The 11,925-nt window shown below is 51.6% G+C and overlaps 2 protein-coding genes across 6 annotated transcripts in view; one reads left to right on the top strand and one right to left on the bottom strand.

Annotated features, from left to right (window-relative positions):
* Positions 1 to 1,912: 1,912 nt before the first annotated feature.
* Positions 1,913 to 3,717, top strand: PLD6 (phospholipase D family member 6). Its single transcript, XM_027656386.1, has 2 exons — positions 1,913 to 2,327; positions 2,415 to 3,717. The coding sequence occupies exons 1-2, from the start codon at positions 1,913 to 1,915 to the stop codon at positions 2,651 to 2,653; spliced, it is 654 nt and encodes a 217-aa protein (XP_027512187.1). The 3' UTR covers positions 2,654 to 3,717.
* A 2,200-nt stretch (positions 3,718 to 5,917) lies between these two features.
* Positions 5,918 to 11,925, bottom strand: part of MPRIP (myosin phosphatase Rho interacting protein) — a 67,568-nt gene continuing 61,560 nt past the window's right edge. For all 5 annotated transcript variants that reach the window (XM_027656785.1, XM_027656786.1, XM_027656789.1 and 2 more), the window contains one exon: positions 5,918 to 10,264. Coding sequence is in view for 3 of the 5 variants with exons in the window: in XM_027656789.1 (XP_027512590.1) it covers positions 10,193 to 10,264 (72 nt within the window). In the remaining 2 variants the exon portion in view is untranslated. The remainder of the gene's footprint in view (positions 10,265 to 11,925) is intronic.

The following is an 11,925-nucleotide window of genomic DNA, read 5'->3' as shown; positions in this document are numbered from 1 at the left end:
CAAAATTCCTGCATCTTAGCCTAGATCTAACCTACAGAATTTAATAGTCTTTTCCTCTTAACACTGTTTGTGTTAGTTTATTGTAGAGTGTCCAGGTGGTCTTTATTTTTGTACTTGAAAACTGTTCTGGTCCAGTTCAGAGCTGTATAACACAGCAGGTGAGACGTTACTCGGCATTTACACCTTCTCAATTGCTGAGCTGGTTTTATCTTTTAAAAACCAGCTTTCCTAAGCAATCCAACATCAACACCTAGTCTAGTCATTTCTTCCAAAACAGTGAAAAGGTGGTCACAAGGTCAAGGCTGAGGCTGCTGCTTCTTCCTTGTGCTTGGTGAGTCATATGCGATGTTGCTCCACCCTCATCCTGACCTGACAAGGCTGTCATGGACAACCAGACTCTGGATAACACATCATTTTTGAGCCAGGGCGAGGAAACCACTAACTTAGCACTTATAAAATGCCCACAGGAAAGAAGGGGGAGAGCTGCTAAATCAGTGAGCATATAACCCAGATGTGCTTGGCTGCCAGAACACATCTATACGTGGGATTACCAAATAGTTGTCTGGGCAAGTTCCTGCAGCTCGCTGAGGCCGCGGGTGCTCCCTTTGCCGTCAGCGATAGCTGGAATGTGCACAACTTAATTAACAAAAAGTCATGTCTGCAGACATCTTTCACCACCCTCCTCCCCTCCAAACGATACGCCTTAGAGACAAACTGATTAAGGCAGGATAATTCTTTATTCCGAGGTGATTTCCTTTCCTGCCTGGCTGAGCAGCGCGTACCTGGGAGCGAGGTGGGAGCGGCGAGTGCCAGCGCTGGGTCACTGCTGGGGGCAGGCAGAGACAAAGCCTTTTTGCACCAGTTCTGCCACCCCTGTCCCCTCAGCCGGGCAGGATCCAGCAGGTCAAGGCAGGTGATTGTCCCCCTCTATCCTGCCCTTGTGAGACCCTACCTGGGGTGCTGTGTCCAGCTGTGGGACCCCAACATCAGAAGGATGTGGAGCTGCTGGAGCAAGTCAGGAGGAGGCCACGGAGATGTTCCATGTGCTGGACCACCTCTGTGCTGGAGCTGAGAGAGCTGGGGGTGTCCAGCCAGGAGAAGAGAAGGCTCTGGAGAGACCTGAGAGCACCTTCCAGTGCCTAAAGGGGCTCTAGGAGAGCTAGAGAGGGACTTGGGACAAGGGCATGGAGTGACAGGACAAGGGGGAATGGCTTCCCACTGACAGAGGGCAGGGTTAGATGGGATACTGGGAAGAAATTCTTGGCTGTGAGGGTGGTGAGGCTCTGGCACAGGTTGCCCAGAGAAGCTGTAGCTGCCCATCCCTGGAAGTGACCAAGGCCAGGTTGGACGGGGCTTGGAGCAACCTGGTCTAGTGGAAGGTGTCCCTGCCCATGGCAGGGAGTGGGCCTGGATGATCTTTAGAGTCCCTACTGAGTATCTGCAGCACAAGGGCTGGTGCTTGGGGATGGGTTGGGTATACGGGGAAGGGTGTGGTGTTTGGGGGTTTGGTGTTTGGAGAAGAGTTTGCTGTGCGGGGAAGGATTTGGTGTGTGGGGAAGGGTTTGATGTTTCAGGAAAGGTTCGGTGTTTAGGGAAGGGTTCGGTGTTTGGGGAAGGGTTGGATGTGTGGGGAAGGGAAGGGTTCAGTGTATGAGTGCTTGTGTGTGCATTCAGGTTTGGTGTATGGGAAAGGGTTCAGTGTTTCAGGAAAGGTTCAGTGTGCAGGGTTTCGCTGTGTGGGGAAGGCCCAGGCCCAGGCTCAGGTCCAGACTCAGGCTCAGGCCCAGGCTCAGCTCAGGCTCAGGCCCGGCAGCCCCTCCCCGGTGCCTCCCGCGCCTGCGCGCTGCTCCCGCGGGATGTGTCCTGCGGGATGTGTCCTGTGGGATGTGTCCCGCGGGATGTGTCCTGTGGGATGAGTCCCGCGGGGCTCCCTCGGGCCGCTCTTCTCGCCGTGGCGGCGGCGGCGGCCGCGCTGGCGGTGGCGGCGGTGGCGGCCTGGCGGCGGCCGCGGCCGCTGCGGGAGGTGCTGTTCTTCCCGGCCCGGCCCTGCTGCCTCGAGGCGCTGCTGGCCGAGGCGGCGGCGCCCGGCGTGCCCGCCCTGCCCTGCCCGTGCCCGCTGCCGCGGGCCGAGACCTCCCTCAGCCGCCTCGTGCGGCGCCTCCTCTCCGCCCGCCGCTCCCTCGACCTCTGCATCTTCGCCTTCTCCTGCCCGCAGCTCGCCCGAGCCGTGCAGCTGCTGCACCGCCGCGGGGTCCGGGTCCGCCTGGTGACGGACGCGCAGTACATGGGGCTGCACGGCTCCCAGATCGGCCGCCTGCGCCACGCGGGTGAGCGCCACCGACCCCGGGCGCGGGGGGGCCGCGGGGACACGGGGGAGGCTCGGACAGCCCTCAACAGCAGCCGTGTCTTTGTAGGGATCCAGGTGCGCCACGACCAGCACAGCGGGTTCATGCACCACAAGTTCGCCATCGTGGACCGCAGGATGCTCATCACGGGCTCCCTCAACTGGACCACCCAGGCCATCCAGAGCAACAGGGAGAACGTGCTGGTCGTGGACGACGCCGCGTGCGTGAAGCCTTTTCTGGATGAGTTCGAAAGGATTTGGGAAGAGTACAATCCCACCAATTACATTTTTCCCAAAGTCAGTAACTGATTGAGCTGCCGTACAGGGCTGGTGGAGCACTTAACAGATACCACCCACGAATTTATTATTTTGTGTAGACATCATTGTTTCGTACCCATCTGGGTGCAACTTGGGTGAACTCCTCCAGAGAAATGAAGTGCTCACTGCCCTAAAATGCCACAGATCCCTTGCTGGGGGTCATTCCTGTGGTACAGGGAATGACCCACCTGTTTGTGAGTTGTTTTGTGAGGATGACAGTGACAGAGCTGCATTCAGAGGCATTAAAACATTGGGCAGACTCGTTGCCGTGCCTTGGTGCAGTCAAGGTTCTTCATACCATGCTGGGCAGGTTTTCCAGTGGTAAAAGACACATTTGCCAACTTGGGGTACTGCAAATGGAATTGTGTCACGATGGCTCCTCTACACCAGTAACTAAAGGATAGATTAGAGGGCTGCAGCAGTTTGAGTTTGTATAGATTAAGCACCTGAGTTACATTTCTTGTTGGCATTAATTGTTGAAAGTTTGTAAAAGGAAATTTGTGGGAAATAGGCAGACATTTCTAAGTTTTGACTGTGTATATGTTTCTTTTGGTTAAAGATTACTAGAGAGCTCTGGTGTAAAAGAATGAGCACAGATACTAATGACAGACTGTCTTCCAGCAAGGAAGTGTAGGCAAGACTGGAAGGAAATGAGAGAAAACTGTTCTCTGGGATCAGTGGGTCTGTCTGGAGAGCAGACATGGCTGGAGTTGGGTCACACATTTCAGGAGAGGTCTGGAAACTCTGGTTCATTCAGGTGCTGGGGCACCATGTCCTGGTCTGGGTCAGTGACCTCACCTGTGCTGGCAGCAGCAGAGAGGGAGAGCAAGGGGAGGGAGGTGACATCTCTGTCCCTGTAGCTCAGAGTGGAAGAAAAATTGTGTAAACCAAAGGATTTCAAACTCTCAATAGTGGGTGTGTAAGAATTGTTTCACTCTGAATACAAAGTGCTTTAACCTTTTTTCACTTTGAGAGATTATTTGATATTCTGTTACCAGTTTTTTTACCAGCGGTGCTGTGACTGGCACTGCCAAATAAACCATTTTCACAGAAAACCTCAACATCCTCATTTGGTTTTTTGCCCTGCAAGTCCTGTAAGTCCTTAGGTGTTACTTAGGATACATGGATATCACCAGAGATTGTAATTTGTTCTGTTCTGCCTGAGAAAGTTTGTACGGAGGAAAGAACACGATGTTACCTGTGGTGTAGCAACTACAGAAGCACTTGGGGAAGGTCATTCTCTAGGAAATCCCGTTCAACAGCACTAGATTTAAACTACTCTGAATAAATTACTCCTTATTAAAGTGCTGCCTGTTGCATTTCCTTTGCAAAGTGTGACTGTGAAAGCAATCAGCTCCCTCATTTTCAGGCTCTGGCCTCTGCCCTGTTCTTCTTTTTGGAAGAGAACACCTCACACACGGCACGCAAAGGGTGGTGCAAAAATAGTTTATTACGATATAGTTAATGTAAAGTTAGGTAATTATATTTACAAAGTAAAAATGATCAGCTACATCCAGGGGAGCCTAGCATGTCACACAAGGTTTCGTAAGGAATAAATACTGTGAGAAAGAGGGATGTGTCTATTACAGCAAGCAGCCGATGGGGAACAGTGGCTCTTAAAAAAGCACTGAAATAAACTGGGAGTGGAAGGGAGAAGGGAAGGAGAGAGGAGCTCACACACACTGAGAAACAGGAGCCTCCCACACCCTTCCCCATTGCAGAGGGAAAATACCCCGTGTGGGAGGTCAGGGGCTGCAGCATCCCAGCACTGCCCGGGCTCTGATGCCACTTTGCTGCTCAGCCATCTCACAGGTCAGAGGTGGAGGGCTGGCTGCTGCATCCCCTCATCACAGAGATGACTCTTGCACCCTCCTTGCTCACAATTCCTTCGGGTCATTTCCATGTTCAAGTGGCAGACCACGGGGTTAACCCAGAACGAGTCCCCGCTGGTTACAGGTCAGTCGTGGGGGAAAACTGCTCTGAGAGAACCAGGGCAAAGCTGTTTTCCACAGGGTGGTGAAGTACCTGAACAGCCTGCTCAGACACCACTCACAGCCTTGCAGAGCTTCCTTTTGTCCCCCCAAACCTTCAGCCTTTCAAATGATTCTTTAAACTCTCAAGCCACCCAGAACTCCAGGACCCGGGAGGGTAGACCCAGGCCAAAGCCAGAGCATTCCTGCTTTCTACTTACCATGGTCTCTAGTATTTTACATGCTTTACTGTCTCTAGTTTAGAACAAACAGTGAGTGTTCCTGTAGTCCTGCACACAGGGTGAAGAAAGCATGAAGAAAACAATGGTAATTGCACCCATTATTTACAAGTTCACAGCCAGCTGGGTTAGTTCAGTTGGAACCAACTTGTCTGGCTCATCAGGTTTCTCTAGTAAATCCCACACCCTCTGTTTCTTTAGCAGCCTCACACGGAGGCCAGGCTCACGTTGTTCCCAGCCTGGTGCTCCCTGCTCCTGCAGCAGCACGTTGGATCCTCTTCTAAAAAGTGGTCTGTACTACAGGATCATGTTCAACTCAGGAGTAACTGCCTTGTAGGGACAGCTACGTTGGAGGTTACACACACTGCACCACCACGCTGCTGTGGGATGTGAGTCTGTGCAGCAGGGGCTGTGGATCCCTTGGAAAGTCCAAGAGAATCCCAAATGTGCTGTGCCAGGAAAGCACAGGGTTACAGGTGCCTCCCAAATCCGGGGGCTCGCTGTGCTCACCGTGACAGCCCCGGGTGACTGTGCAAGGAGAGCTGTGTCACACCAAGGAGTTGTTGCTGCTCTCTATAACAACAGGTTTGGACATGAACGGCGTCGATGCCACTTTCAAACACAAGATTACCGAGTCCTCTGAATGGAAAAAAAAAATAACCCAAATTTATAGCAAAGTAGGTTACAGCGGTCAAATCTTTGTACACAATCTTTGGACAGGTACCTTCAAAACTAAAGGTCTAGATCAGCAGAAAAGGCTTGAAAATATATTTATAACAGTCCTAAAACCCCAAAGAAACGGTTTATCAGGGAAGACAGGGTGGGTTGGACACGTTACACTCGTTGCTTCTTTCCCAACCCGCACGTGGAACAAGATTTAAAAATCAAACCCACAGCTCAGTCGCAAAAGAGAACCCTCTGCTAATTGCTGAGGAATAAATATTTACACTGCCTGCTTGGAACACTATACAGGTTTTAAATTACCTTTTTTTTTTTTTTTTTTTTTTTTTTTTAAAGAGAAGAATAACAAAGCTTTTTTTCCTTAAAAAAATGGAAAAAAATTACAGAGCAAAGGCCAGCTACAGCGAGTGTGTGTGTGCTTGAGCGTCCACAACAGAGTATCTGAACCAGGAAAAAAAATGCAAAGGTCTCATGGAAGTGCCATCAAGTACAGTCAGTACAAAAGTGACGTATTCTGCAGTGTGAGGTGGTGAAGATTTTACTGCAGCCCAGTTCTCTGGTACAGAAAAAAAAAAAAAGGGACTTTTCTGGTTTGCAAGTCAGCACCAGTTCTACACAATTCTGGTTTTGAAGCAAACAAACACAGCTTGCTTCTTTTTTTTTTTTATAAGTGGGCAAAGAAAAGGTGACATTTAAAGAAGGATTCAGTCTAGTTCAGGGGAGATGGTGCAAATGGGAGGAAAATTTTACTCAGGAAAAAATAAGATCACTTGGAGCTGACGAGAAGATGCCTGTGCCTTCACTGCACTTGACTTTTCCTAAACCCAAGTCAGTGCTATCAATAGTGTGGAGTGGTGCAAAATGCAGCAGCTTGCCCACACACTTTCCTATTTAAATAACCACTGATTAATCCCAAAAGACGGATGAAGCCTGGAGCAGGAAGAAGAAAGAGGATAACTAAGGACCACTGCTATGAGTAATAAGCCTCCCAGCTGGCTTTTTTGCACGCCCCTCTCCCCACCTTATTTTCAAGCGCTGCTCTCTGCAGGAAAATTTCAGGTTTTGGCTCTTTATTGGTGCTGCAGGGTCTCCCTTTACTGAATAAGAGAACACCACCACCGTGTTCATTAAAGACCCCCTGGCTTAGAGAGAAATATTTTCAACCAACAAGTTCAGCAATGAGATTAATTCATTTGGCTTATTAAACACCACTGAAGCCCTGACAGTGGTGGTCGGTCCCCCCATCCCTGCACACACACAATGTTCCCTGTGGTTGTTCTCCCTGTTCCCTGGGGCTGTTCTCCTGCCAGCCAACACCTATTATTTCAGCTACACCTGGTAGTGCCAGGGTGTTTTGTCTGTTTTTTTTTTTTTTCCCCAGCAAACCTGTCTGTTTTGCTTTTCTAAAGCAATTTGAAGATTCGGGCCACTATGGATTAAACAAAAGGAAACCTTTGAGCAGCTGATTCCCTGGAGCTGATCATACAGAGTTTGAGTAATCCTTAATTCAAATCCTTTTACTGCTGTTTCTGGGAGCCCCTAAAAGAGGGAGGGGGGTGATGTGAGGACTGACACTTTCTGTACAATAAGGTAAAAAAATAGTGGAAAGAGAGAAGAAAAATCCAGCTTCATTCCTGATGCTGCTGGATCCCTGGCAGTGCCTCACCAGAGAGATGCAGTGCAGTGCCTTGGGTGAAGAACTTACAAAAGTAGCCCAGAAGTTTCTATAATCTCTTGCTTAGCCCAGGGACATGTCTACAGGAAAGGAGCAAGAGCTGTACAAGTGTTCCTGGGCTGTTTCTCCCCCCACTAACCAGCAGTAATATTTTTATATGTGTATAAATAAGAATATCCCCCACCAGCCTCTCTTCACAGGGCAATTTAGCGCTGGAGCACCATGCAGAAAGGGCAGCTCTGGACCCTCCCTGTCTTCAGCACAGAGCTTTGCCAACACATGCAGTGTCTTGCTGCCCATTATCACTCCTTTCTTAAAAAAAAAAAAAAAATCATATTAATGTATTTACAGGTGCTGAGTCAAAAGCTGGGGATAATCTGCTCCATGTGTGCCCTCCACCTGCACAGCTGGTCTCTGTGTTAAGAGATCAGCCTTAAGAAATCCAGTGCTCTTACTAGGCTCAATAACTAGTCCCAGGCAGGACACTAAGCTGCAAGAGAGGATTTTTTGGTATGAGCAAATGTACAGCAGAAAACTTCTCTCCGTGGGGAGCCTCCCGATGCTCAGCAACACAATCCTGTATCAGAAAGAGCCCATCCTGTGTCCCCCACACCATCAAAGAGCCAATGCAAGTCCTCACGCTTAGAATTACGGCTCCTGAGCCAATGAAGCATCCAAAGGAAAAGCAGGATTTGCTGGGGGACATAAGAAGGGTCAAGGTCCACGTGGCAAGGAGACCAGCACGTTCTGCTCAGTTGGCTAAATAGGATGAAGTCCCACCATAAATCCTAAGAGAAGAGGAGGAGAAAGCTGTTCTCCCAGAGGCAGTGACGTCTTCTAAGGGAAGAGCAATGACAATGACAAGGCCTACACACCACTCCACATCCATGCTGCATCCCACAGCCTCTGCTGGGACATCACAGCTCACCACAGACCCAGAGCAGCCAGAGATGAAGTGTAAAGGTTATCCCTGCTGAGAGCTGAACAGATGACTTTGGATGTGACCAAGCCACGCTCCAGGGCATCTTTCCTACCCTGCTCCCATCTCCAGGACTTCCATGCACACCGAGGTACACAGAGCATCGCAGCAGGAGAGTGTCCCTGGACGTGCTCTGCCCACTGACAGGTGCTGACATCTTGTCTGGGGACAAGTGGTGCTCCTGTGGGCAGGACCCGAGCGCTGCCACGCGCTGCCACGAGTGCCCCGGGAGGTTCCAAGCCGAGCACGTGGCCATGGCAAGGCCACACAAGCTGGACGAGAGCCTGATTCCCACCACAGTCTGATGACACTGTCTCCTGCCGAGGGTCTGGTGGCTGGAAGGGAGATGCTGCTCCGAGCAGGAGGATGAGGGTGACTCTCGTGGTGCAGCCTGGCAGGACTGGAGATGTCTGTCCCCAGCCCTGTGGTGCTGAGAGCTGCGCTTGCACTGCCTGCCTAGCGGACCTAAAAATCAGCAGGGAAGGAGACAGAGCTGCCTCAACCACGTGATGAGTGCCCAAGGACGAGAGGAATCTTTGCTCCTGGTGAAGGCCAGGATGTACCTTTAACATCCCAGCCTGATGTGACGCAGTTCATCACTGGGCACATGAACAGGGCTGGGAAGCCAACGTGCTGCAGAGCTCCTTCAGCCCTGGCGAGTGGCGAGGCAGGACCTGGGGGCTTTCCAGGTGGCATCTTGAAATTTAGCCCGGGATGAAGCCACAACACCTGGGCAGCTGCTACAAAACAGCACAGGCTTCTTCTAGGAAGCCTCTGCTCAGCTGGCTGCGACCATCTAGTGCTACCAGCTCCTCAACTCACTTTCGGTTTGAATCCATTTATCGGCCTCACGGTGCTAAGCTGTGTATTTTAAATACAAAAGCTACTAGGACTGAGAAGGTCTGAAGCACATACTGGTTTTGAGACTTTTATTTCAGGAAAAGATTAAAGAATTAAAATAGGAGCTGCCCTGCTGACAAGAAGAGTTGAATTCAAGAAGCTGATAAAAAAAGGAGCATTATACGCATTGAGCACTGTGCATTTTCAGTCAATATTGGCTCTACTTTCTACTCTACTTTCCTTTGACTAGGAAAAGGGAGTTTCACATGCGCACAGACCCTGGGATACACGGGACTCAATGAGAGGAAGGGAGTAACAGCAAAAAAAGAGAGTGCTGGGCTTGATCTAACAGAGGCAAGAAAGTGATCTTACAGCTCAGCCCCTGGAACACCAACTCCGACCACCAGCGAGACGGGAGCAAAGACGCGCCGACGGGGCAGACTTGGTGCACTTCAGTAGCTGCAGCTCCCTATCCAAAACCACCTGGGCAGCCACCAAAGCTCGCCAGGCTTCGGTGGCACCTACATTCAGGATACGGCACAGTCACGGGGCAGGAGAATCACTTCTTGTATCCTTCTCCAGCGGGATGTCAGTGTTGTACCTCCAGACTCGAGCTCCCCGACAGCTTCCCCCGGGCTTTCCCCCCTTGTAGGTGCAAGTAATGCAGTCGAGATCAATGATTAGATCAGGCTCCTGGCGTGCTCTGAGCACTGGGTCTCTAGACAGCAGTAAGAGCTCAGTCTGGCCGACACCACCCAGGCCCTGCTTGCGCACCAGAGCGGCCGGTACGACAGAGCTATAGCTTATTAACAGGCTACTGAGCCTTAATACTGACACTTAGTGTAATGGTTTACAGTAAAGAAAGGATTCTCCTACAAAGCGCCGAAGAGAGGGGGGGAAAAACCCCAATCCAATCCCTTCCTCTCTCTCTCTCTCTCTCAGAGTCTCTGGAGCATCTCACAAGCAGGGAAAGGAGCCGGGAAGGCGAGGGGGCGGCGGGGGGGGGCACCACCGCGGCGCCGGGTCCCGTCGGGAGCCTCAAGACGAACGACAGCAAGGACAGTCGTAAGGAACGAGAGACAAACGGTGCTGGTGCTGTGCTGCCTCAAGCTGGGAGGTGCGCGTGGTCAAGCGGAGCGGGGAGAACTAGTCTTTCTTCAAGTCCCTGGATTCAAAAAGCTTCAGGCGTTCTTGCACAGTCAGGCCTTCCTTCAGACTCTGGGAGAGAGAAAAGACAAGAGAGCGTGGGACATGGGCGGGCGCCTGGCACGCGGGGAGGGGGCGATGCTCAGGCAGAGGAGACGAGGCAGTGGAGGGATGGGCTCCTTGGCGGAGAGATTAGTGGGACATGCTGAGAGAAAACACACGGTTATGGAGGGCGGTTACTGGTGCCTAGAGAGAGAGAGGGTGAGATTGCAATGAACCAGGCGACGGACGAGAAGCGAATGAGAGGCACACACCATGCTGCAAGCGGGATTAGCTGACTGGGAGGTGACCCCCTGGGCCCCTGGTGCAGTGCTGGATGGGGCAATTCCAGCAGAGCTCCGGCACCATGGGAACCTCGGATGAAGCTTGGATTTGGTAACCTAAAGCCCCAGGATGCTGAGCAGGACCTGCACACTGGTCCTTCCTTGCCTCCTGCACCACTGTGGCACCCATGGGGACGGTTCTGGCTCTGGTCAATGCAGGATTTGCTCAAGGAGCCCTGAGCACACTGGTGTGTGCTGCCAGTGGCCATCTCAACCACTCTCTAATCCCAGCCTGGGGTTATCCCAAGCCAAAACTGCCTCAACTGCCCAGGGTTAGACAGACAACTCCTAAATTCTGCTCAGGTCTGGCAGGGTCTGATGGCTGATCCAGTTCAGATGCAGCATCCAGATTTCAAGGCACAATGCTCAGCTGACCATCACATAGACCAGCCCTCCAAGCCCTTGGCACTTGGAACTGTGAAATCCCTCACCTACATGTGGGGACCCAGGAGAACAGCAATGAGAGGGGCACAAACCCAGAAACAAATTGCTTGACTCCTGTAAGTCAGCTTTAAGCTGAAACCAGCCCGAGGGGACACACCAGCCTAACACCAGCCTCAAACCTGTGGCATGAGAGATTCAGGGGAGCAAAGTCTTGGGAAGTGAGTTGGCCCTGCTTGCTGTGGATGAGTTGGCACAGCCATCCCCCCCAAAAACAGCCCCCAGAGCCAGGGTTCTGCCCCTTCATGCCCCACTGCTGGCACAGGCAGCTGCCTGCCAGCCCGTTCCTTGGAACTCGCAAGGAATTCACTCTGCAGCTGGAACATTATTTCCTTTACAGACTAAGACTTGGCACCTTCAAAGGCACAGACCGGAGGAATGGAACTCAGCTCCTACAAGGAAAGGCTGAGGGAATTGGGATTGTTCAACCTGGAGAAAAGGAAGCTCCAGGGAGACCTTAGAGCCCTTTCCTGTGCCTAAAGGGGCTCCAAGAGAGCTGGAGAGGGACTTTGGACAAGGGCATGAAGTGACAAGACAAGGGGAAAGGCTTCCCACTGACAGAGGGCAGGGTTAGATGGGATACTGGGAAGGAATTCTTCCCTATGAGGGTAGTGAGGCCCTGGCACAGGTTGCCCAGAGAAGCTGTGGCTGCCCCATCCCTGGAAGTGCTCAGGGCCAGGTCAAATGGGGTTTGGAGCAACCTGGAATAGTGGAAGGTGTTCCTGCCCATGGCAGGGGGTTAGAACTGGATGATTTTTAAGATCCCTTCCAACCCACACCTTTCTGGGACTTTATGATCCTATTAACAGACAGCCATCTCTCCTTTTCCTTTCCCTTCCCTGACTATGGTGCCAGAGGACTGTTCAATCACAGCAGCAGGTTAGACTTTATGGATGTTTTTTTTTTCCC

This window comes from Corapipo altera, unplaced genomic scaffold (genome assembly GCF_003945725.1).
Source record: "Corapipo altera isolate COAL_440 unplaced genomic scaffold, ASM394572v1 104, whole genome shotgun sequence".
NCBI lineage: Eukaryota > Metazoa > Chordata > Aves > Passeriformes > Pipridae > Corapipo > Corapipo altera.
Note: the sequence above shows the minus strand (reverse complement) of the source record. Positions and strands in the feature narration are given on the sequence as shown.

What these genes read in the sequence shown, in the direction of transcription:
- PLD6 (XM_027656386.1), top strand. Translation starts at nt 1,913, where the DNA reads ATGAGTCCCGCGGGGCTCCCTCGGGCCGCTCTTCTCGCCGTGGCGGCG. An exon ending in CGGCCGCCTGCGCCACGCGG is followed by an intron (nt 2,328 to 2,414) that starts GTGAGCGCCACC and finishes GTGTCTTTGTAG; the next exon opens with GGATCCAGGTGCGCCACGAC.